At 42.8% G+C, this 26629-nt stretch overlaps 1 protein-coding gene across 5 annotated transcripts in view; it reads right to left on the bottom strand.

The window, feature by feature from the left end:
* Nucleotides 1-26629, bottom strand: part of RAD51B (RAD51 paralog B) — a 666036-nt gene that overhangs the window by 101106 nt on the left and 538301 nt on the right. For all 5 annotated transcript variants that reach the window (XM_082617995.1, XM_082617991.1, XM_082617994.1 and 2 more), the window contains exon 9: nt 6761-6864. In XM_082617995.1, the coding sequence (XP_082474121.1) occupies nt 6761-6864 (104 nt within the window). The remainder of the gene's footprint in view (nt 1-6760; nt 6865-26629) is intronic.

The raw sequence follows: 26629 nt of genomic DNA, 5'->3' as shown, positions 1-26629 counted from the left end.
CTAGGAACATGGGCTCTCTCTCTCAGTAGAGGTACGTGGTCTATCACAGCCAAAACATCTGAAAGGGGCACCCCCATCAGAAGCATGGGGGCAGTTGTACCCCTGCATTTTTAACTGTCAATTTCCAATGGAACCTCTTCAAGGGAAAGTTTTCTCTACTTGACCCCATTCAGAAGTAGTGATTTTTGGAGCACACTGACTTTTTTCAAAGGGAGCCACATGGAGTTTGGGTTTTTTGATTTTTTTTGGTAAGTGGTGGGAAAGATATTGATATTTTTATTTTGAACGTGGAGATAGAAACAGGAAGTGTGCACTTAGGTACATGAGTTACCCTTTCTCCGTCAGAGCCTGTCTTTCTGCTCTGTAAGTCTTAGTTCACTGTATTCATTTGCTGTTACTGCATACTTTCAGGTGGAATTTCCTTACATTTTAATACACTTACCTGGTGACCTGAAAAAAGAATCCCTTTAGAAGTCCGCCTTTTGGGTTCCCCTTTTATACATTCTCCCAGTCTCTCAATACCTGTTAGAGCACTTCTGATAGAAGAGTGTAGGCTGCAGGTTAGATTTCACACTTGAGCAGCTCCGAAAAGGGAGCGAACATTTATACCCAAGGCAATGTATTTGGCTGGGATTCTCTGTTCCCTTTGCTATTTCTGCAGATATTTATGCTTAAAAAGAAATTTCTCCCACCCTGGCGGCACAGCCAAACTTCTCCTCTGGCTGGATCAAGTCACCATGAAAAAAAAAGTCTCTTTGCCTAAGACAAGCAGATGAGCTGGGGCAGAAAACAAGGGAACAAACACGATGAATGCCCTGGAACCATTTTACAAAGGTAGAGGGGTACATCAAACTATGACTTACATCAGGTAAAAACATCATCTCCAAGGTCTGTCTTTGTTTCGGTGAATATGGGTATATGTTTGACATTCCTGTCCCAAACCTACCCTTCAGCTTATTTGGGAGAAAAGATTTATCATCTTTTCTTTAGTTATTCAGTCCTTCATTAAGCCTTTCCAACCACAAAGAGGAGAACTTAAGACCTGTGGAAGATAGCAGCAAAGATTTCGTATCCTTCCCCTTGGCCAAAGTCCCCAGTCTGTGTTCCCTGAAAGCAGCTGCAGAACCCCTCCCTCGGTCTGTGTTTAGGCCTCTGGCTTGCTTACACAAAGGAATTCCAACTAGGATTTCAAGGGAAGCCTGGTTCCTACTCTCTTACAGCTCCCAGCAGGCTGGTTCTACCAAAAGATATTCCTATATTCAATATTCTTAAAGTATTTCTATAGAAGTATCTGCTTGAATTACAAGGTTTGATGCTAACCTTTTAAAATGACAATTACTAATACTTTAAAGGAACTCTGACACTGCAAAACTCAAATCCTACGGGGAAGGGTGATTCTAAATAAGCAGTATGTCCTTCCTCAAGACTGGGTTCACGTATGGATGCAAGGAGTTTGTTTCTGCTTTCTTTTTCATTTTCAAAAGACACGCATTGAATGTGTAAGTGTCAAGCATTTGCCTTGCCTCTGAGGGTACACAGCTAAGATTCAGTCACAGCCTTCAAGGGGCTCACTATTCAGGTTTCACAAATGCAAGACTAGAGACAGGTACTAGATTTAACCGTGGGCAAGACTGAAGGAAGAGGGGCTGATTAGGGCTGCAGTATTACAGACCCAAACACCATCACAATAGTCACGGTGATGGTATTTGAGTCTTTTAATACACAAAATGGACACTGAGCAAAGAATTACATCACCAGAAACGCAACGCTATATACTTCCAAGATGCAAAACAACCTGGGACTTCGAGAAAAGTCTGAGAATTCAAGTAAGAATCAAGAGTTTGAGTAACAGCATTGGTCTTGTCAACAATATACTGGGTACTTCAGACTCTTCCCTCCAGTGTTCTGTAATTTCAGGGTACCTTCTACGTAGAAGATGAAAATATTATTATAAAGTCCATTTAAATAAACCTCCTATACGAAAAAGTCACCTCTTTCCAATTTGTTGAAATAAGAGAGTCATAATATTTATTTCATCAAGGGGGTGTGAAGTTTAGCTGGGATTAATTTACTTCTTTACTCCTTCCAGGGCACTTAAAAATTTATATAATCCCATATGTGGTTTGTACAAACAGACTTCATGAGGATCTGATGAGAAATAGTATGAATATTTCATCAAGTTTTTTTCACCATCCTTTCAAGTATAACCACCCCCATTCTCACTTTTCCAGTCCCTCGTTACAAGGCACCTGGTTACTGTGAGAGCTGCCCAAGGGGGTCCTCAGCCAGTCCACCCTGCACGCTGCTGCCGCATGCATCCCCACAGAACCTTCCTTTGCTGTAGCACCCGTCCCCTCCTCTACGCTCACTGGATGCTTGACGCTGGTACAGCATGTACTCTTCACATGTTTATCTATTTCCCCAGGTACACAGTGAACAACTACAGGACGTCAACTTGTACTTTGAATCTCTAGCATCTTACATAGTAAATGGCAGAGAAGAGCTGATTAAATAAACGTTTGTCAGATGAATGCATACACAAACCCTCTTCTCTTGTTAGGAGGCAAACCCCAGCCTGTGTCTTCTGAACATGCGACTTGCCCTCCTGTTTCTCTTCTTCTGCCGTTCATCCTCACCCCCACATCTTCCCTGTCCTTTCTCACTCACCTAGTTTGGATCTATTTAAGGCAAGAGGTTTTCAACCTTGGCTGCACAGTAGAATCACTCGGGGGAGCTTTATAAATGAAATGAACACTGACGCCTGGCCCCACCAGCAGAGATTTGGATTTACTTGGTTGGGGTGCGGCCCTGGTGTTGGTATTTTGTAAATGCCCCCGTGGTGAGTGGGAAGTGCAGCCAGGCTTGAGAAACTATGAGTTAAAGTGATACTTGGGGCTTCCCTGGTGGCTCAGTGGTTAAGAACCCGCCTGCCAATGCAGGGGACACGGGTTCGAGCCCTGGTCCGGAAAGATCCCACATGCCGCAGAACAACTAAGCCCGTGCGCCACAACTACTGAGCCTGCGCTCTAGAGCCCGCGAGCCACAACTACTGAGTCTGCATGCAACAACTACTGAAGCCCGTGTGCCTAGAGCCCATACTCCGCAACAAGAGAAGCCACCGCAATGAGAAGCCCTCACAGTGCAACAAAGAGTGGCCGCCGCTTGTCGCAACTAGAGAAAACCCGTGCACAGCAACGAAGACTCAATGCAGCCACAAATAAATTTATTTTAAATAAATAAATAAATAAGTGATACTCAAGTCCCACTTTCTCCTGAAAAGATGAATGTGCCTCTGATGAGTTTACCTTCCTCTGGCTTCAACGCAGTTACTGTTTTAAACACTTATTAGATCACAAATCAAACACTGCCTGTGACGGTATCTCAGTATGAGTTTGCTCTTTGACTCACACACTGCATTTTGGTTCACCTCCCGTACCAGACCAGAAGAACCCTGAAGGCAGGAACTGTGCCTTCTACTTCTTTGCATCCCCACGCCATGCACGTGGTGGACCAAAACATACTTTTGATCATTAAAACCAAAAACAAAACCAAAAAAACTGAAAACAAAACAAAACCAAACAACCCAGAATACCTAGTAGAGGCCATTTCAATTCTACTCTAAGGATATGTCTTTGGTAAGAATAAAAATGCTGCAAAAAGGGTGGGGCAGGATTGAAGCAGAGGAAGGAAAGAGTAAATAAAAGTCAAATGGAAAAAAAAGCTAAATTAGTCCAAAAGAAAATGTTTCCCAGCTCTTAAGAGGGTTTTTTTGCAATCCCGAAGCAGAATAAACAAGAGAATTAACTTGGCTAGTGCCCTGATAAGGAGATTTCTTTCTTGGTTATATAATTTTACAAAGTTTCCAGGGTGTAAAGAAAATAATCACCCAGGGAGGACTCCTTACCTTGGACTATACAATTCAGCTCTCGGGTTAATCGGCTCGAAGATCTGCTCAGCTTGACCTGACCCCCTTCCAGCCCTGTGGTCTCAGACTAAGCCTCACATGCAAAAACCCTGTTGTAGAGCTCAGTGTCATAGAAAGGGGATAAAACATAATCCTTATTCCATAACCTTGATCTTTTGGTGTAGTGGCCTCCGCCTGTGCATGAGAAAAAAAAAGCTATCCTGGTATCTTCCCCAAGTGGCTGGTGTTCCATGGGTCTGCCCACCCTAGAATGATCTAGGCAAACTCTCCTACTAAACTGTGTTAAAAGGAAATATTTGGTGCAATTACCTTAAAGGGTACCTTTAAAGTCTTGTTCTGTGCACATATCCCAGAAAAGATTTATCTCCATATGGCTTTTCTACTTGATCATGAAGTAAGACCACAGGAAGGGCTCACTGAATCATTAGGTACACCCTCTGCTAAGTCGAGATAAGGTCATCAGATAGAGGTGTGTTTTCTATATCAGGGGTCCCAAACCCCTGGGCCACAGACTGGTACTCGTCCGCAGCCTGTTAGGAACAGGGCCGCACAGCAGGAGGTGAGTGGCAGGCAAGCGAGCAAAGCTTCATCTGCCGCTCCCCATTGCTCCCCATCGCTTGCATTACTACCCGATGCATCCTCCACCTCACCCCCAGTCCGTGGAAAGATTGTGTTCCAAGAAACTGGTCCCTGGTGCCAAAAAGTTCGGGGACCGCTGTTATATATCAACATTTATCCTAGTTGTTGAGCCACAAATTTAACAACTGGGCCCAAAAGGCATGTACATTTCTATAGATTAATGAAATGTTTGTTCTTTTGCCTGGGGTGGCCATTTTAACACTGGTCATATTTTACTTTAATTTCTAATTATTGTTTGAAAACATGATTCAAAGACATTTAACTCTGCTCTTGATTGATTAGTAATGATAGTAACAAGTTGTCCTTTGTAGATTAAGATAACACTGCTGACCCACCTAATAGGATATGAGTTGATAGACTGTCACTGATCTATCCATGCTTTGCTCCCTGTTCTTCTTGTGTCTAGTGGTCTGTATTTGACCTTATGAGCCAAGAACCAAGAGCCACCAAAATCCTCCAGTCACCAAAGGTACACAAAATAATAGCATGTGTCCTACCAGCTACTTCTTGTTGACACTGACAAAATGGAAATGACTGGTTAATTTACTAAAGCAAAAGGAAAAGAAAAATGTGGCTATTTTTATTTACTAATAAATGCTAACTAGAGTTAGTAAAACTAGGATCTGGGAACCTGGAATCCGTGGTACCATAGATAATAAACTGAATCATCAAATCAGTGTGTACTGTCTAAAATCAAAAACAGAGATAAACTACAAGTTTTCAAGGCGTAGGGTTAAGGATCCATGAAAATGAATGAATTCACAAGGAATTTTGCTTCCTCAAATTAGAGTTTAGGTAGTAGTGCTTGACAGTCCTTAATGATACCCCTGATAGCTGCAAACAGGATTTATTTAACACGATTTATAACCTAAGGTACAAGCTAAAGGTCATTAGGTTCTACAGGAACATTTCTGAGTGTGTTCCACTGAAAGAGAAGTGATGGATTTAGAACCCAGGACACTTAAATCATCAGGGAAAAGGTATCACTGAGGTAATGAGCACGCCAGGGCCTGAAAACTCAAGAATGTTCCGCCAAAGTGAAAACAAGCAGCTCTATCTTCTCAGAACATGGCTGACTCAATCATCAAGCTGGAATGTTATTTACACAGTCCCAAGCAAACTAAGAAGAATCCTCTGGTCTGTAACCAAGGGCACTCAGAAAGTTACGTCTGCAACAAGCAAAGTTTTTGATGATTCCTGATTCCTTGAAAAAGAGCCAGTTTACTTAATGCAGGTAAATGTTAACAACTCCCTTCCTACCACCTTCCCCAGAAAGGACCACCAGCATGATATTTCATGTCTCTTTAATTAATAACTTGGATTTGTTATATATTTAGCAAGATGGGCAAGTCTGGCTTCTGAATTCTGCCCCATCTAACAAATCAGAATAATCACCCTGTCTTCTTCTTCCTCCCACTTGCAGGAGAGGTTGTGATGGAACCTGGTCCACACAGCAGGATAAAGTTGAGGTTAGACATCAGGAAAAACAAACTTCCTAATTATGAAACATTTTACCAAAGGGGTCACACTGTGGTGTTCCTTTCTTTGGAGTGGGAGGGGAGATCAAGAAAGATGTAGAATGTAACCTTTACAGATGGAAGGGGGGAATTCTCACTTGAGTCTAGGATAGACAACATAAAGAGACAGCTCTGAGTCTCATTATCCTTTTGATAATCTCTGGCATCATTCAGTACTTTAATCTACTGGTTTATAAGTTAATGCAAAAGTACCCAGGATCTGGGAAGAGTTTATCCACTTAGCAGGGTCTGTGTGGCCTAATTATTTCAAAACATACTAACCTCAAGAGAAGGCACCATCATTATTTAATTTGTACCCTAATTATCTAGCCCTCAACGAATATCAGCTAAGAGAAATTATCGTTCATTCACCCTTTAGAGGTAGAGAGTTTGAGATCCCTAGGGGTGTGGACCTTGGTCACTTACAAGCTATTGGCAAACATCGGGGGCAAGCTAACTCTCTGTTTTTGTATTTTTTTTCCCTGTGGGTGACTTGTCTCCCCACTTTATTAGAACTGCTATTGAGGTAGGCAGGGTGGCTGGTTTCCTTACCCATCCTCTGACAGTGTTGGCCCAGGACAGACAGCATGGCCAATGCTTTCAGAAGATGAACACTCAGATTGCCAGTATATCTTGTTCCCTGACCTTGACAGTCAGAGAACATTGTCAAAGCACTCACCTGTCTTCTCTCTGAACCAAGGTACTGGAGAATCAGCCGGGTGTTCACACTGTGACTCCAGGTGTTTCCTAGTGCAGCTGTCACACAGCTGGATCCAGAAATGCCTGAAACAGGGCAAAACCATGATTATGGACACCCTATCTTGTCATGGTGTTTCACATAAACAAAAGTCCAGTCACTGCTCATTGCTCAGAGTACTCGGGAGCCCAGGTCGTTACCACAAAAGTTGATGAAGGAGAGAAGGAAGAAAGTGGGGGGGCGGTTAAGGAATATGAGACTAAAAAGAAAAGCCAGCATGGGTTTCCTTCAGCCTCAATGAAAGTAACCACCACTGGGCTCAGAGATAACCGAGTTATATATCAATAAGAGGTGCACTGCAAGGAAGCTTGGAGCCATTGCTAATAATAAATCAAGCCACTCAACATCCATGGCAGAAAAGCATAACCCTACTACATAGAATAAGAGCCAGTTATGAAATAGTCTTAGTTTAATAGAGTTGTTAAGACTTTCTCAGCTTGATAAGAGTCTTAATTCAATTTTCCTTATCAATATGGAAATGGTGGCATATGTATATAAAATTCCTATGCCTTTCCAACCGTGGAACGTACACGCACCCAGAAGAGGAATCTGGAAGATCTCACCATTTCATATCTAATCTGTATTAGACATTCTTATCCCAAGAGAAACATTCTTTTACTTTCTAAGACTTTCCTATAAGGGGGAGGATCTGAAGTAAACTTTATCCGAGTTTCTAGTCTATACCAAGTTGTTCTTCAGCTACTCTCTGACATCTCCAGAGCTTCACTGATCTCTCTTGACATCACCAGGAGGAACCCATTCCTGCACTCCTCCTGTTCTTCTGCGTTAGAGGCAGCCTCGCAAGACCCACCACTTAGAAGCCAGCCTCCACTATCCTATGTAGCACATCCTGAGGTCTCCTCCAAACTCCTGTGCTCACTTTGGCCCTGGGCCATGAGATGAGTCTTAGCCTAAGGGGGCATAGTGGGATTTGTAGTTTGCCTTGTATCCTCAAGACACCATCTCTTTCCAATGAGGAGACCAAGTACCAAAAGGCTGAAGTCCACTGAATCAGCTAAAACAAAATGAGGGCTTGAGTTTCTCATTTGTTGCCTGCTCAGGGCATCATCTGATATTCAACCCTCTGTGTGGAATAGGAATTCCTCTTTTCTGGGTCAGCATCTTTCAGGGTGGCCTCCCAGCTCTGCATGGTCTTAAGCTCCTGGGATCAAATAGAGCAGCAGATGAATGGAATTCAGTGGTTCTAGGCTGGAGGTGATTCTGTGGGTCATGTCCAGGTGGGAGTGCTATGGCGTCTAGAGGGTAGAGGCCAGGGATGCTGCTAAACATCCTACGAGGCACAGGCCAGTCCACACAACAAAGAATTATTCAGCCCCAGACAACATACTGCCAATGGTGAGAACCCATGGGATAGCAAAAAACAACCATATGTTTTCTCTGGTTCAAGCAGGTATGGGAACGAACTGGATGGCATCAACATCCAGGGGCTCAACAAACCCGGGGATTTCAGAGTGAGGGAGAATTTAGCAAAGGAAAGAATAAAATGTAGGGTGACCTTGGCTCATCATGCACACAATTCAAAACACACAAGAATTAATTTGAAAACATATAATCTAGACTGTGCTGATCTGATCACACTGCTCCCCTAAAATCCTTCCACAGTCCTTGTGCCTGAGGATAAAATACTAACTTCTGAACTAGGTGTTCTGAATGCTTTGTCATCTGAATCTGCATCTCTCATTGGCCCCATTTCTCGCAATGGATGGTCCCGTAACCTCCTGACTTCTCTGTCCCCATCCTCCTTGACCTGATAAAGCTTCCCCCTCTTCCGGCATCCAATGTACTGGCTTCTTCTGCTTCTCCTTGTATCAACTATGTTGAGGATTCCTTTTCCTTCTCCGCTTTTCTTCTCCCTCTCCCCTTAGTTGTGGGTGGACCTCAGGGAGCTGGCCATAGCCAATTTTTCCCCTAACACGCACCTGCCTTCAGTGGCTGGGAAGGTAACGTACATTAATAAAGAGGCCAGGTGTCTGCATTTTAACACGTAGAAAGTCTTCCCTACCACAAACAGATGTACTCTCTTCCATTTTTCTTGAAATACATGACCCTCTCAGTCTGTCTTTCATTTCCCCCTTTTTGATAGAGACACCTAACAGAAAAGTATTTTCTGCTTTAAGAAAACCAACACTGCCAGGGCAGTGACCACTGATGTTCCTTTTTCTTGCATTTTTACCAAACAGCTTTGTCGAGATAATTCACATGTTGTACAATCCAGCCATTTAAAGTGTACAGTTCAATGGTTTTTACTATATTCAGAGTTGATCAACCATCACTACAATCAACTCTGGAACATTTCATCACCCCCCAAGAAACTCCATATCCCTTAGCCATAAGCCTCCAGCCCCCTCTTTCCTGCCCTGCAGCCCTAGGCAATCATTAATCCACTTCTTGTCCAAATATTAAGTGTTAGGAGATGACGGGGAGTAGTGGAGACTGTGGTGAATTAGACAATTCACCCACGATCTCAAGGGGACAGCCCCTGTTCAGCTCCAGCTGTCGTCGTCACATGGCAATATGAGTTCACGGTTAGCCACATCTTTTGATCTTTTATTTTAAAATCAACACTTTAAGTACAATCTTCTGATTGGAAAATGTTGACTTATTTAAAAAACTTTTAAAAACACATAAATAAACATGCTGATGAGCCATGTATGACTCATTCTCACCAAGCTTGCAATGTCTGCTCCATATGGCACGTCCTCACTGTTGACAAGGATGACACCCCCAGGTGGATGATTTCTAAGCCTTTGTCTCAACCTCCCACTTAACCTCAGCACCTGTCCCCCATTTTCAACCACGAGATCTTCCTGCCTGACATAATGCATTTGGGCACCATAAACTCAGTATCTTCAAATTGAGCTCATCCCTTCCTGTATAAACTTACTCCTCCTTCTTTGGCCTTCCAGTTAATCTGGCTTGAAACCTCAGTTCCATTTAAAAGTTTCTCCCTCTCCTGTGCTTCTCAATTCCAAGAAACTGTGAAGACGGATTGATTTCACTGTAAAGTCTCACTTACGTCCATTCATCCCACCCCAACCTAGATCAGACCCACGTTAGCTTTCCCCTGGGGATGGCTGCTGTCACTTTCTCGCTGCTCTCCATGCTCCTGTCAGTTTCTCCCTACGAAAGCATCCTCTCTTCTACTGCCCGACTGATCTCCCCAAGCACACATCTAAGCGTGCTGCCCTGTCACTTATGATCAGCACGCTCAAAAACTTTTGGCGGCTCCCAAGTGCCTTTAAAGAGTTCTAAATTCCTACGATTGGCATTCTTGCAGCTGTGCCCGACCTGCCTCTCCACACCTCTTCCCTCCCTCCCACTTCATAAAGGCTCTGCTCCAAGTTAATCACTCCTTCCTCGTGCCGCCTCCACACCTGAATGCCTCTATGCCCATGCAGTCTTCAATACCACTTCTGACACGCCACCTCCCTGATCATCACAGAAATAATGGCTTCCTCCTCCAAACGCCCATAATACTCAGTTCACTCTCTCACATTACTGCCATTTTTTAAATCCTGTGGTATATTACTTGCGTGCTTTTCTGACCACCCCCAATGTATATTTTAAGAGGGCCAAATCCATGTCTGATTTATGGTTGTATGCCTGAATCACGAAGTCTGAGACCCAGAGGATGCTTCATAAATAGTGGTTAAATAGTCAATAAGTTATTCTTACTAAACTTGGAACCATGGTATATATTTGTTTTAGCAGCAGATTTACATTCTTAATTCTACCTTGCTTAAGCCCAAATTAATAGATTTACATTTTTCAAGCAAACTCTAGAAACTTGTTGCTTCGATGCCCACTAAGTGATAGCATGAAGTGAGCCTGAGTTTGAAAGTTTGCCAAGAAAGAGCTACATGTGAATAATTAGGAGTTGCTAATTAGTTAAGCACTCAAAAAAAATTTGTGGTGATACGACTGTAGGTGCACTTCCCAGGCCTAGAAGATGTTTATAGGGGTCAGAGCCACAATTGACCAATAGTGGCTATTTAAAGAATTCCATGTGCCTAAACCAATGAAAACAGTATTTAAAAAAAGTACCCACATGCTTGGCTGCTTGTCAGACAGGTAAGCTGGGGTTCTTAACCAAGGGCCATGAGTGAAAATAACCAGGGAAAAGTTTTCAATGGAAACCTTAAGTGGGCAAGCTTGAGGAGATATATCTTCAGGAGTGCTTACAAACGTTAAGCCACCGCCAGAGCAATAACAGCAGGGCCTTGAAAGTTAAATGATAAGGAAAAACACTATTTTTAAAGTGCTATAAGCTAGGCACTAGGTAAGCCCTTTAAATAAGGAGGGCTTACATCTTATTTGAGCTTCATATCTTAGGTACATCTTTTCTGATCCTCACAACCACCCTATGAGGTAGGGGGTATCATCATCCCTATTGACAGACCAAGGCTATAAGAGATTAAGTAATTCTCCCAAGGTCACATGGTTGGTTAATGATAGAGCGAGGATTCGAAACAAGGCTGAGTCTTTTTTTTTTTTTGAAGTATAGTTGGTTTACAATGTTGTGTTAGTTTCAGGTGTACAGCAAGTGATTCAGTTATATATGTGTGTGTGTGTGTGTGTGTGTATTCTTTTTCAGATTCTTTTCCCTTATAGGTTATTACAAAATATTGAGTAGTGTTCCCTATGCTATACAGGTCCTTGTTGGTGATCTATTTTATACATAGTAGCATGTATATGACTGGGTTTTAACCACTACTCCAATTAGCCTTCTCCAGGCTCATTATGTCAAATAGCTGGCTACTCTGCCAACCAGGGGTGGGAGTGGGGAGGGGTGGGCGGCTGGGAAGGGCCTGAAGAGCCCAGAGGCCCATCTCTGGGAAGACACTGATGGAAGTATGTTGTGAGCATCTTATCAACTCATCTGAACTCTGTGTGTCACTCAGGCTCTACACTCGGCTTCCTTTGTTCTGATATACAGTGATAACCCAGGGCCAGGGGTTTCCAGAAAGACGATGCATGCTCTGGCTTGGCAAGCTATTTAACCTCGCTCAACTGGCCCAGCCACTGGATTCATGCAAATCAGATGGCCTGAAACTGACCCTCTCTGGTTGGAGGCTTAAAAAAATCTGGGCAGGATTGAAAAATATTGTCACTTAATAGGGCTTTGAATATGGAAAAACAATTGAAGGGTGGTTATAGGTGGTGGGATGGCTTGAGAAAGGGAAGTGGAGAAGCTGTCAGTTACTATAAATTTGTAACTTTATTTTCAACTAGAAAACTCAGTGGTCCCTCATGCCTTTTGGCTTTTAAGCATTCCTATGTGAGGCTGGCATAAATGATCATTAACGTTGTTTATGGGAAATTTAAGGTAGAAGGAATCTGCTTACTGGCTTTTCAGGAAAGATGATTTCCTGCCCAATGACCTAACTGGTCAAGAAATAGATAAGTGAATCTTTTCTATGCTCATTTTAAGCAGAAGGAATAAAAATTGGGGCATTCTCTCCCTCTCTCCTTTTTGATGACTGTGATATTTAGATCTGCCAAGGCAGTATGAATTCATTGTACTGGAATTTGGTTGATTCCAATACAAATTTAAAAAATCAAGTAAGTGAACTGGGTTTTGAAAATATTTTCAGTATTGGGGATTTTTCATTGTCACAGGATTGAACTTGTAGAAATACCTGCTTAAGCCACAGAGAGAAAATCTAATTTATTTACACTGAAGTCAGGTCTCTCTGAAAAAGACAGGGGGAATATTCATACTCTGCTCTCTCAGAGACCCTTTTAGGTAAGTCAAAGCATGTTGTCTTTCTGTAATTGCTTACCCATCTGTAAAATATGAATAATAATTCTTGCCTCCAGGCAACCAAAGGTTTGGTGACCCTTAGATGAAGATACTTGATATGTATGAATGACAGGAACAATGATGATCAAACACTGAAGATGAAATTCTAGGGAGAAAAAAAGTTTAATCATCACCTTCTACATTTTTTTATGCTCTAGTAATGAGGCAGGCTAGTAAAGCTCAGGAATGAAGTGGTTAAAACAACAAGATTTGGATTCTGGAATATGTTTCATGACTACTATCTTTAGATCCAATTCCCTACTCCTTTGGAGTGGGAGTTGGTTATGAAGACAAATTTCTTACAAGGCAAGAAGCTCTCTCTCTGCTCTGTACACAGGGCGTAGTTCTTGTGCAATCAGACTGGAGGAGGATAATCAGGTTGCTATGTAACCTTGATTTCCAAAAAGGTAATGGGCCTCTGGTACCAACCAGTGTCAGTATTCAGAAGGGGGCTGTTGGGGAGCTTTCAGTGAGGAAGCTCCTTCTCTGAAATCATTTCAATGTATGACTCCTGTGCTAATAAGCATTTCTGGGAGGTCAAATTGAATCTCCAGTACATAACATAAAAGTGTGCCCTGCAGCAAAAGGGTCCACTTTAAAAGACTAGACTTTTCCATGTTAAAAAAAAAAAAAAAAGTGTAAACAAAGCAGTGATTCCAGAATAGGAACAGAGGGGAAGGAGAAGTTCATGGCTTAAGCGGGCTAGATATTCTGGACATTCAGTCCCTCCTGCCCCTTTAGATGAAAGACAACTTACTGAGACTAGAAAGAGGAAATTTTAAAAAATGAATTAAAATACTTACAAATGATTTCAGTACTGAAATAAGTTCGGGGAAAGGGATGGTATGTTACCACTGGAGTTGACATTCTCCTTCTGACCTCTCATCCTCACACCCTGAAGCGTGTTCTATACAATGCATGATAGCATATGGCCGGCTGCTGGATGGAAGACAGGACCCTGGAGCTCTATCTCTGACTTCGCTGTGGGCTTTTAATGAGACCAGGTGGGAGAAGAGAGTGATGTAACAAAGAACATCAGAGCAGGCCTTGGTAACGACCAGCTACTTCGGTTCTCTGAGCCTCAGTTTCCTCATCCATGACCAGAAGGGGTTGTTCAAAATTATCTCAAAAGTTCCTGCCTTTTCTAAAAACTTTGAATCTATGGTATTTTAACGATAAGAAATTAGTTCCTCATTCTGGACCTCACTTTTTCCAGGAAGTTTGAGAATGCTCTATTCCACGTGCTGTCTTTGAATGTCTGTGCCCTTACCCAGCACCCATTTAAGCCTGAAGAGAGTGCAGACGTGGGGTCCTTTTCCTAAGAGCAGATTTCTCTCTAAACTAGGGATTTTCTTAGCCAATCCTACCCCCTAAAACCTTTTGATGGGTAAACATGTGTTGGCCAGTGGCCAAGTCCCAGCAAACACAACTTCATAAGAACAAAGCTTAAAGATGGGAGTCTGAGGGAAAGAGTAGGGATTAGAAAGGGATTATCATTCATTAAATTCAGTTTCTCCTGTTTAAAACCAGGCCCATGGAAGTTGCTGAGCTTCAGCATACCGTTTTTTTGGTGGTTGTTGGGTCATTCATTTGAACTGAGGAAGTGACTGAGAATATTGTTTAGCCCCAATAGAAAGATGAAGTAGGGAAATACTTATGTCTGCTTTTTCCCAAGTTTCTCAAGGTAGCCTAAGTTACTTCTGGTGGTGGATCATCAGCTCTCTTTCTATTTGATGTGGAAAGCCAGAATTTCAGCGACCCACATTGAACAGGCTGACAATCAAAAGGGAGGAAGACTGCCAGGGAGAGGGTATTCGAGAATAAGGATTCAAGAGGACCTACAAGCTCCATGAGGCCACAGAGCAAAGGTATCATATAAAAGTGATTGAGACAGGCTCAGACATCTATCCACCAGCAAAATTAATTTCCTTGGGGGCCTGTGCTTCACTAACTGAACCTGTGAAACAGCTGTATTGAGCATGTACCCCACTTCCTTGGGTCTTTAAAATTGACAATGGTCTGTAGGTCAAGTTCCTGCGGAAGTGATATTTCTGACCTAGCTCTATAAATAGAGCACTGGAAAAAACTCATCAGCTGCAAATGGCCCAGCAACCACACGCTATCTATTAAGTAAGTAACCACAATATCTGTGCTGCCATTTTAGATGAGAAAAATATTTCTCTTGTTATTTATAATCTTCTGAGCCTTGAGATTCTCAAAATACTTTAAAGCTATTAGTCTTCTTTTAGAATTACAAATAAATGATCTGAGGCATAAAACCACACAATAACTGCCTCAACAGTATCTGTCCACTGAGGAAGGCCTTCGGCCTGAGTAAAGAACAAGGCTGCTTCACTGTGGGAAAGCGCAAGATTTCATTCCCAATGTCTCTTGGCTACAGGTGAAAGAGGTGATTGCAGTCCAGTCTTTCCTTGCACAGCACATGCAGGCTTGGTCCAAGTTTCAATAAAACTCATTACTGAGGAAGGTGAGAAATGTGAAGAAGGCAAGAAAAGGTGGGGTGATCAGAATCTTTGGAATGCAAGAGTTAGAGATGGAGTAATCCTCCACAGCAGAAGGTAGAAATAGAGTTAAGCTCATCACTAGGATAAAGACTGGTTATGCATCAGCATAAACAACTCAAACAACTCCACTGGTTTTTGTGTGGGGAGAAAATACTTTAAGTTTCCCATAGTCTCAGAGTGGACATGTAGGTTATCATCCAACCAGGACGCTTTTGAAAATGAAGCAGGGACATTTTAATAAGTATATTGGGATAACAAAGATAAATTGGGACTGTTCTGGGCAAGCCAAGATGTATGGTCACCCTACAGAGATATCTTGCAGGAAATGTCCAGAAATCGGGATGAGGATGCTCACCTTACAAGAAACTGATCATTCCGGAACCCATCTCATTTACCAACCAAAAGTTCTCTAGGGGCTACTGCATAGGACTTCTTGGCTATGTTAGCAGTGACAATCGTGAAGGTCCTTAAAGACAGCTAGGAAAACATAGGTTTGAGTACAACAGAACTGGGGTGTCTGAATAGAAAGGAGCAATCTCCCCCCACCCAGCTCAGCTTCCAACATTGTCCAGGAGGCCAAGCCCCTGAACCCTTTCTCCAATAACACAGCTTTCTTCCTGCTATCCTCCATTTAAGGAAAAAAAAAAAAAAAATCCTGAACAGTGGCCTGTAGCTAGGTCTCCTGACCCTTTGAAAAGAACTCTTTAATTAAAAATAAATTCACTCACTAGAGAAAACACATACTATCCTTAAGTAAATGCTGGCAAAATAAAACAAAGAAAATAAAAACCCAAACATTTAAGAAAAGCTGAGGCATTTTCTTTTTAATTTAGGCTTCATTCAGTGTAAGCCAGGAAGATGCTTATGTGAAATGGGTTTTCTTCCACAACAATATGTCTTACCTGCTTGATGATTAAATAAGTGAATTCCTAAAATCATGCCAATCAGCCATCTTGGTATGAGCTTTGCTTTTCTACTCTCATTGTAGAATCTGAGAATACCAGAGCTGGATTCTAGTAAGTCTTGTGTATTATATCTGGTCATCATCTCATTTTTTGACCATTTGATTTTTTTTTTTTTCAGGTGACTTTTTTTTCCTGGCTGAAGCAGAAGGAATACCGCCAACTTATCCTGATTTCAGATTGTTTATAGTCCTGGCTGCTGGGGAAAAAAATCACCCTCAGATGTGTGCATTGCCTTGGAGAAAGCTAGGAAGGGTAAAAAGTGGCTTTTTTTTCTTTTTTTTTGGCATTGGCATTTATATATTCTTTAAACTGTTTTTATTTGTTATTACCTTATTTATTTTGTTTGCTTTTAAAGTGGCATATCTTTTATCGGTCACTCTTCCTCGGGAAATTTAAACTACAGTGAAGTAATATTTGGTAGCTTTACATAGCCAAGGAATTAGTCTGGACAATGAATAAGCCAGGTGACAGCCCATTTGACTAAAGACAAGAGGGACACACTAACAGTCACAGGGTTTGCCATTGGAAAATCAGCTTCCAAGGCAAACCCAGGACCAGGAGACAGGCGCCTTTCCCAAGGCCTCGACTGATGCAGAATCCGGACCAGGTAAGTCTGCTTTTGCTTCAGGCTGACACTGGATCACTGACTCTTTACAAGTAATAAGGACAGAGGGGGAAAAGAAATGCTGTTGTTTATCGGGAAATATGTGCTTGAAAAACATTTCTGTGAAAACAGCAGTGGCTTAAAAAAAAGCATTAATGCAGAAAGACATTTCAACTAAATACAATGTCTAATCCTGGACTGGATCTGGATCAGGAAAAAAAAAAAATTGCCATGAAGGACATTATTAGGACACCTGGCAAAGTTTGAATATGGCTGGTATATTAGATAATGGTATTATATCAACATTAATTTCCTGGGTGAGATCATTATATTGTGGTTATGTCAGAGAAGTTCTTGTTCTTAGGAGATAAGTGCTGAAGTATTTGGAAATGAAGGGTCATGATGTTTAAACTTACTCTCAACTGGTTCACCAAAGATAACAATAATAAATTAATATTATAAAAAATAAATTGACAACAATAATATGAGAGAGACCAAACAAATGTGGCAAAATGTTAACAATCTAGGGGAAGGGTATGTAGGAATTCACTGTACTTTCCTTGGAACTTTTCTGTAGGTTTGAACTCTTTTTCTACAAAAAAAAAAAAAAAGAAAGAAAGAAAAAAAAATTAGTGTGAAAATACAGGTTGGCCAACCCTAAGAGATGACTTGGGCCAGTGATATAGAATCGGGACACAGGACTGGCTGGAGAAAGAACTAGGGCATTGTTTCACACGTGTGTTTATGCATCAGAATCACCTAAACCAGGTAAACCTGTTTTAAAAATGCAGAATCCTTGTCCCCATACCAAACCTAATGAGTCAGGATCTCTGAGGGGCGATGCCCAGAAGTCTGCATTTTCAAAATGCTCTCTCCCAGATCATCTGTGTATATATATTAAAGTTTGAAAAAAAAATCACATATTAGGCATTTGTTGTTTTGCTTGTAACTGTAGGCTTCTTTGCAGGTAATGGACGTCATGGATGCATCTGTATTAGAAAATCTCCACCTAGCATCTTGTGATGTAGATCTGCATCCTTTTCATCATGGAAGACATCATTCTGGTGAATGCCCTTTGGCCTATTTCCCAAGGGGGTAGAGAAGAGATGTAAATGATCTTTAGAAACGCTGTAATTCATCTGGTTAGAGTGGTTGTCAAAGGGGTCACCCAAAACCCTAATTCAGAAGGTGGAGGAGGGGCAGCTGACAGCCTGGGGCATGAAACAGGACAGGGCTAGTGATGGGGCCCAGGCGGGCAGAGACCCTCAGTAAGGTCCTCAGTCAGGCTCCTTGACCAGCATTTCTTCTAGACACCAAGCATAGCTCAGCTTTCACAGTTCAAGCTTCCCTTTGTTTCTTCAGTGAGAACAGGAACGGAAAGTAAAGAGAATGAAGTGGGACAGGAGACAGACTCCCTGAGGTGCTTTGAAAACTCCAGAGTATATAAGAGCATCCGATGAATCCAAGTTAAAGTGCATTAATAAATACTGCTTCCCTCAAACTTGCAACATTGGTGTAATCACTATTCCTATATCATAGACAAAGAAGTTACTTGACTATTGAAACCCACCTAGTCAGGGCAGAGCTGGGACCCGAGCCCAGGCATTCTAAGACTTCCTGCTGTCCCAGCTGTCTCCCTTTTGGCATCCAGAGCACATCATCGTGGAGAATGCTTTTAATTATCACCTTGCCCAGAGTGCGAAGATTTACTGGTATGCTTTCCTCCGGCCCCATCTTAAGCACCCCTTTGGGAAGTAGAGTGATCACGATAGGAATCAGGGTATTTTCATGTGTGGAAGGGAATGGAATGCTGGCGTCACACATGTTTGTTGCCCCTGAAGGCTCTGAGAAGGGGGCGGGGGGACGTAGACTGTTGAATAGGTAGTGAGCCAATCCCAGCATCCTCAGCACCCTGAGTTTTCGACAAGAACCCAAAGGTTCTTTGGGTTTATTTCCCACACTGGTGAATTCAGCCTGGCTGCCGAGTTCCTTCAGTTCAGCCTGTGTTTCCCTGACATCTGGAGCTGGGCTTCCTGAGTCAAGGCTAGGACAGAAGCAGCTGCATTTCTCCTTTTTTGGGGTGTGTGTGCACACACGCACAGGCACACACGCGTGCGTGCATGAGGGCTATCCCCATGACCATCATGCCAACATAAGGCTCAAAATAAATTGGGGCCACAGAAGAAGGGAAAATCCCATTTGTGACAGTAATTCATAGTGGTCCCAGATCACAAGTTGTAAGGTCCGAACAATGTGCAGATGGCCAGGGTATGGGGGATCTTGGGCAATGGGGGTTGGCCTTGCTTTAACTTCCTCAAGTGTTCCTTCAAGAGAGTGTCCCAATCCCTGGTGGCTAAGTCTTTCAGGCAGCAGCCTCATGGTGGGAGAGGGAACTGATGAACCAAATGTGCTGATGCTAACAGGGTTATTTTAATCGGAGGAACTGGTTTTGGTGGCAGCAGGCAGTCAGTCCACATCTTCAAAACAAGAGTTCTTAAGCAAAGCAACTTCCTTCTTCCTGGAAGGCCACTATTTATCTACAGGACAGAGCTACGGGTTCACTGAAAATGACCAGATTCAGCAAAGCGACCAAGACTACTGACTTGGTATAATCTGTCCCCCATCTCAGATGTCACCTGATGGAAGACATTACAGTAAAGAACTACGAGGTAACATTTTGGGGATAATTAGTAATTTCTGGGCAGTACGATCGATACCTTACATACATGATCTCTATCAGGGAGACGCCATTATCACACCAATTTTCTAGGGAAGAAAGTTGAGCTACAGAGAAAGGTTACTCAGCAAGTGGCAGAGCAAGGATTTGAACCCAGCGGTCTGACTAGTCACTTCAGCCATTTAGAAACTACTACAAGAATGACCAGTCATTTCTCTCTCTGGGAGGGAACACTCATAAAGCCCCCTCACCCTGTTTTCTAGATATTCCACTCATTTTCTTTTCCTCATTAAACTATAATATTCAACGTCTTATTCAGAGTCATCTGTACCTGTCTAGAAAAGCATATGTGATTAGTGTTCTCTCCCTATTGTTGGGAAATTCTTAGTCATACGACAGGTTTCTAGAAATTGATTCCAAAGAAAAATAAATCTCTAGATTCTGTAGCTTTTCAACTGAAAATATGTAAAATAACCTTAGTTGCCAAAATCATGACTGGCTTTCCTTCTGTGACTATAATCTTCACATCTGGCTCACCTTCTTTGTCAGAAGAACATGATTATATGTCTTTTTTATATCTTAGGATGTTTCTGTATTTTATGACATTTCTAAGTGGAAGTGCTATGTTAATCGTCATTACAATCCCACTGATAATTGCATTAGTTCTTTTATCAATGTTAACTCCACAGTGAAAAATATAGCAGCAGAAGGTAAATGTCAGATGGTCAGTACAGCCCTACAGGAAGCCAGTTAGCCCATTTTTCTCATCTGTAATATAGTTGTGGGATGTGAAGCGAGATAGCGACCACAATTATCATTTTCATGTACATACTATGTGCCAGACATGATTCCAGGTGCTTTATATGATAAAAATCTCTTGACCATCTCAACAGTATGAAGTTGGATACTATTATTGCCCTCATTTTACAGATGATGATACTGTGCCCGTATTTGTATGTGCTAGTGAGTGGTGGAGACAGGATTCAAACCCTGACAGTGGCCCTAGCGCCTGTGTTCCAGCCTTGCCCATGATTCTGACAGGCTGCCTGGGCTAGGAGACCTTGTTCTAGCTGATTTCCCATGTCAGCAGTTGAGTCTGACCCCAGCAGTGGATTTTTCTAACATCCATAGCCAAGGATGCCCATAAAATTTTCATGACATTACCATAGACTCATCTTGTTTATGAAACAGCATCATGGTACAAATAGAAGAGTCATGTATTAAGCATTTTTTTTAAGTAAAAGATTTTATCATCATTGTTCTTAAGGAAAGTGACATGCCTAAGGTCACATGCTTAGTCACAGGTCAAGAATGGTACAAACACCCCTTCACAGGTCCTGGAACCTCAGGACCTACTGCTTCTCTTAAACCTCATCACGGCCTCCTGCCTGATCAAGCATCTCTGTAAGTGGACACAGCTCTGTGCAGGGCTGTAGGGATCACTGTACCTGCTTCGCAGCAGCCCTACCTCTAAATTAAAAACAGCACAACAGCAACAACAAAATAATAATAAAATAAATGGCGGAAAGACCTCTAGGGTATAAAAATTTCCTTCAACTGATCATCAAGTTCCTTCTTGAAAGAGGCAAGTGCCTGCCAGCAGGAACCTAAAACTCATTATTATTCTGTATTTTCTTTCTGCATGACTGAAAAGTTTTTCTATCCTCCCACTCCCATCCCTATCAAAAGAATACCCCCCCACCCAAGACAATCACAAAGTTTAAAAGCAGCTAACTCGCACTTCAAAAAAAGTTTTTAAATAAAAACTCCAAAACCCACAGTGGTTGTAAAACAGCTTTGTGTGGAGGAAGGGCAAGTTTTCTCTTACGAGAGGCTCATTTCATAGGGTTGGGCAAAGAGAGAGATCAGGGGGGCAAGGGTGGGAACGCAGAGGAAGGGGAGGCGGGAGAGGAGGAGATAAAGGAGGAGGAATCGCTGGCTTTAAAAAGCAACATTGTCCAGAGAGGTGAAAGGGAACAGATGGCCGTGGAGAATGTGGCCCTCAAAGCCCCGAAGAAAGAGGCGATGCTGACAGATCTCGCTGTTTCCCATTGATGCCTGAATGTTCTAGCGTGGGGAGCCGAGGCCAGTGAGGGGGACAGACCTCTGTTCCCAGCGGCTCGCTGGGGCACTGGCGCTGAGGATCACTGAGAAAAAGACCAGGCAGGGGGGCGGGGAGGGCAAGCAGCTGTGGCCACAGAGGGGAGGACAGTGGGGGCGTGTGGGTTTCCATAGCCTGCTCTTTTGGCCCGGCCGGGAAAGGTCAGCCCAGTGCTGGTCTTTGCCCTGGCAGAGGTGAAGGAAAGGCCAGCGGCTGGGGCCCAGTGTCACAGCATCCTCCCCCCAAAGGCATGTCTGGGACCAAATAGATCCCTTGGGAGAGGGAAATGAAGAAAATATTCCAAACGCTTTATGGAGGATTGAAACATTCAAACTACAATAAACAAGAAATTTGGGTCTATGAAAGAGGTAGAGAATCCTGCCAAGTAAATCCCATATTATTTCATGGAGTCTCAGGGCAGAGAAGTGATCTGCCGAGGAAACACAGCAGGAGTCGGTGGCAGACTCAGGAAGGAGTCCAGAGGTCTGAGTCTGCCTCTAAAGAGGTGCCAAATTCAAAGTGGGGCTTTGCTGGACACAAGGGGAATGACAGGAGGGGCAGAGGGGCCTCTGGCGCCCAGGGTGTGTTCATGTGTGTTCACGTGTGTGTGTGAGACAGGCACCTTGATGATGGAGGATGTAACTAGAGACTCACAAGTCACCACAGAGCGACACTGGTACAGGCACCCCTGGCCTCCTGGGAGGGGAGAGCCCGGCAGTCAGCCCCTGCAGACGGAGGCCTGGAGAACTGGTTAAGAGGGGTAAGGGTTTGTGGAAGCAGCAATTGCAAAGAGGCCCATAAACTTCAGGGGACAAAGATGCGTCGGTGTCCTTTCCTTAATGTAACTTTGATCGGGGAAATTACTGTTTCAGATGACCTCTTGAACTCTCCGTACATTCTCGAAAGGATGATGATCAAATTCAGCCCTGCTCCCGTCCAGTGAGGAGGGAGCCACGTTCTTCTTGGCTCTCTGTCCAGTTGGCCCCGCAGAGAGCTGCACGAGCTCAAAACATTTCTCTGGTTTGGATTTGCCTCTCTCTTCTTCCCTGACCCAGAAAATGAGAGAGAACTGAATTCAGGCCTGAGGGTCTTGAGACAGTGAGGCATGAGTTTGGAGAAACAGACCAGAATCATCATTTGGAAACATTGCTACAGGTCTCAGGCTCCCGTAAACATCTCTCATCTAACCCTCAGTGGAAGCAAGAGAAGCTAAAAGGTGGCTCTAAATACATTTAGTGACCTGGCGCGTTCATCTTTACCTGGGTTAGGTCTCCGATTCCCCAGGAAAGGGGAGGCGGCAACGGCCCACATTTTGCACTGTGCGTACATCCGAGTTACTGAGAAAATTCCCATGGAGCAGCGTAGTAAAAAAAAGATCAACCATGATGAAGACCTTGCCTCTTTATTTCCCTGCTTCATCCAAATTGCTCCCCAGGCGCTTTTAGATTTAGAAGCTCCACTAATCAACCTTATAAACAGCAGCCCAGCCACTGCATAGAAATTACTTTGTATAGCTCCTAAGTGAAATTACCCCCGGGGATAGAAGATGCCCAAGGCTTTAACAACTGCGACAGAACACAGCCTCAGTATGAGAAAAGAAGACAAGTACACTTTGACATCCCAATTGAAACTCCAGGCTGAATCCGACATAGAAGAATGTAATTACCTTTCCTAGTTTGACGGTACACTAAAGAAATGGGAGAAGTGGAATACCTATTAGGTCCTCACTAATCCTCCTCCTAAATTCAAAGCAGGGTTAGTCACTGGAATTCATTTCTGGGTATTCTTACTCTCCACTATTGTTAAACAGCTCAATTGATAAGTGCTTGCAGCTAATAACGCTTTCTACTGAGCTCACCCCTCCTCTTTCCCAGCTGCTCAAAGCACTTTACAAATATCACCTCATTATTCTTTATGACACTCAAGTGAGCCTGATAGGTGGAAAGGTTCATTATCTTCTCCTTACCAATAGGGTAAACAGACAAAGGAAGAAGCAACTCGTTTGAGCCAACAAAGCAGAGGCAGAACTGGAACTAAAACTCGGCCATCCTCCTGACTCTACCTGTGTACATGTCCTGTGTCAGCCTGGAAAGTTGTTCTGCTGACAGGGCAGGATTTTCTAGCTGTGGACTGTGTTGTAATCGACAGGTCCACAGAACTGGGGCACTGACTGGAGGGGAAAGGACAGGAGTCGAACTGGAGAAGCCCCAAGCCTTAACTGGCTCGGACAAGTCACTTCACCTCTGAGTCTCAGTGTCCCCCTCAGGAAAAGGAGGGGTTTCCATTAGAGGATCTTAAGGTCCCTTCCAGCTCTTTAGATAATGCGTGAAGTGAGAGTTTCAAAAGAGGGCTTCTATTTTTCACCAGCCCCTGTGACAATCTGAGTTTCAGTTTGCTTATCAGCCTGAAATAGTATCCTTGTCTCTTCGCCGAGTCCCTGTGTCATCCAATGTCCACCCAAACGACAGTGGGAATCAAATCAGTCTGTGTGATATGGGAAGTGAGAGAGGTAGTCCTGGGACATCAAGGTCAAGGACTAAAGAGATGGAGGGAGGCAGGGAATAGAAAGAAGACTGGAAAAGTCATAAAAAGAAGAATCGGCAAACAACATTTTGACCTCTGCCCGGGGCCTTACCTAGGGACACTCCCTACATTCCAAGGAACCTATGACAAGTCCTTCAAAATTTAAGAAGGCTCCAAAGAAAGAGCATTTGCTTTGGTCTTTCTAAATACAGGGTTCACTTGCCAACCCTAAAAGCCATGTGAACAATGCTCCAATGTACCCTGTAGTGGTGGTTTTCCATTTAAACAGAAATTCATTCTAATGAAATAACATTGGTGTGCCTTCAAGTTAATTAAAACAGGATTTTACAGGTGGCTTCATAGCTTATAATTTGTGTTGTTTGAGCCAGATATGCCTAAGCCCTTAGGAAATCAGAAGCATTTGATCTCTCTGATCTTTTACACTTTCTTTTCCTGAATGATGCTTTGATACTCTCTGTTTGCCACAAAGAGAGTTGGAGAGAGAGGACATTTAGTAAAATCAACATTTGTTTGCAGGAGAAACAGCCCTCACAACCAGAATAATGACCTTGGAAAGAGTCTTGGGTGATGGGCTGATTACAATGACTGGATATAAAGGACTGACTGTGTAGCCGCCAGAAAGAAACACATTTCTGTAATATCTCAGTTGTTTCTATTGGCCTGGCCTTCCTTGCATTCATCATGGGAACTGAGTCAACAAGTTTGCTTGCTTTTATTTCACTGATTACAGTGCATTTTTTTTTCCCCTCCACATACAGGGAAAAAAGAGTAAAGAACAAATGAAAGTCAGAGGCTTGACGATCCAAAAAAAAAAAAAAAAAATGGGTATAATTTTATTTATCTTCAAGTCCAGCTGCTAAAGCGACTAGTTGCAAGCTTTATTCCATCTGCTCTCTCTGAGGACCTCAGCCTGACCTTGTGGAACCTTCTTTCTGGGACGTTAAAGAATTTCAAGGATTAGCTGAAGTCCTGAGGCCGCCAACTGTGACAACCTACAAAGTCCTCTTAGGTAATGGATTCAGACCCCACTTCTGCTCAAGGCCAAGATGGTCCCTGATGAGTTGGAAATATTCTAATTTCCTAGACCATAAAGCATAAATTAACCCCGGAAGAATTTCAGAAGGGCAAGTTCAACATGTCTGCATACTAAAGACTCAACAACTGGTGTATCTGTGACAACAGATAAGTAATTGAACTTGAAAAGCAAGAATTAAGAGGTCATCAGAAACAAGTTTACAAAAGAATACTGGAAGGAGGGAAGGAAGGAAGAGAGGAAGGAAGGAAGCAAGGAAGGAAAAGGAAGGGGGGGGGGAAGAGAGAGAGAGAAAGAAAGCTTTATAAATTTAATAATAATTATCTCCACCACCTGATTCTGGAAGAAGGTGTTTTCTGAACATCTCCTGAACTGAACTTTTGAATTCTCCAGGATAAGGTCAAGTTTCCAATGCTGATCAGATAAAATGCCAAATTTCTCTCACCATTATAATCCCAAGGTGAGGAAAGGGGAAGAATGAATCAATATTCTTAGTTTATCGTCAAATGGCCCAGAGAAGAGTAAGGCTTTAGATCCTACCAAGGATTGTACTAGTTTAATGTAGCCTAGAGGTCACCCTAATCACTCCTCTGACACTGTCTTTCCCTGTATCTCCTAAACAGTAGAGACATCTGGGTAGTTAATAGAACGGCTTCCAACTCGATTCTGTGACTAACTCATTCTGTGGCTTCCTTAGGCCTCAGTTTCCCCATTTGAAAAATGGAGTAGGATTAGAGGGTCTCTAACGTCCCCTCCATCTCGAATATGCCCTATTACTATTGTATCTCTGCATAGATTGGCTCCAGCATTTTCCCCAGCCCACTGTATTTTCTACCTTTTAAGTTTTATCTAGTGCTGGTCCCTATAGGTCCCTTACAGTGTCTGAGGAGTCTCGGGTCATGAATTCAGGCTTTACTGGCCAACAGGAATATTTACTTCTCTTCACTCCTACAGAAGAAGTTAAAGTCAGAATACTAGTGTTCCAGGTGACCTCACTCAGGAAAACCCACTGGCATATGCCAACAGATACAATCCAAAATGGGAAAGGATGAAGACCCAAGTGGGGAGAGTTATCGTGTAAACCAAAACTACAACAGGGTAGCTCTCAGTGTGAACATCTAGGAAATCAATGGGTAGCTTTTAAAATAACTGACTAGAACTTCAAGGCTCAGATGTTTCCACTACCCAAGATGTGCAGTCTAGTTTATGACCCAGCTCACCAACTATCTCCACAATGATGGGTTTCCACAATGTTAGTTGAGGAAATTTTAAGAATAGTCAGCAACTCCAAGGAATTTTTCATTCAAGGACATTCAATAATATGTAAGTATTATTTCTTATTATCCCAAACAGGTATGTCAATGAGGTTCTCCATTTGAGCAATAAGGAACATTTTATAGACTTGTCTCAGGTAAGAGAGTAAGCTAGGAGTTGAACAGAGACTCTAATAAGCCACTCACAGAATTATCTGGATTCCTAATGGGTTACATGTTATTAGAAAACCTGAATTTAAAATGG

Source organism: Mesoplodon mirus (genome assembly GCF_964341445.2).
Source record: "Mesoplodon mirus genome assembly, chromosome: 4".
NCBI lineage: Eukaryota > Metazoa > Chordata > Mammalia > Artiodactyla > Ziphiidae > Mesoplodon > Mesoplodon mirus.
The sequence above is the reverse complement of the archived record's forward strand: the minus strand, read 5'-3'. Positions and strand labels throughout refer to the sequence as shown.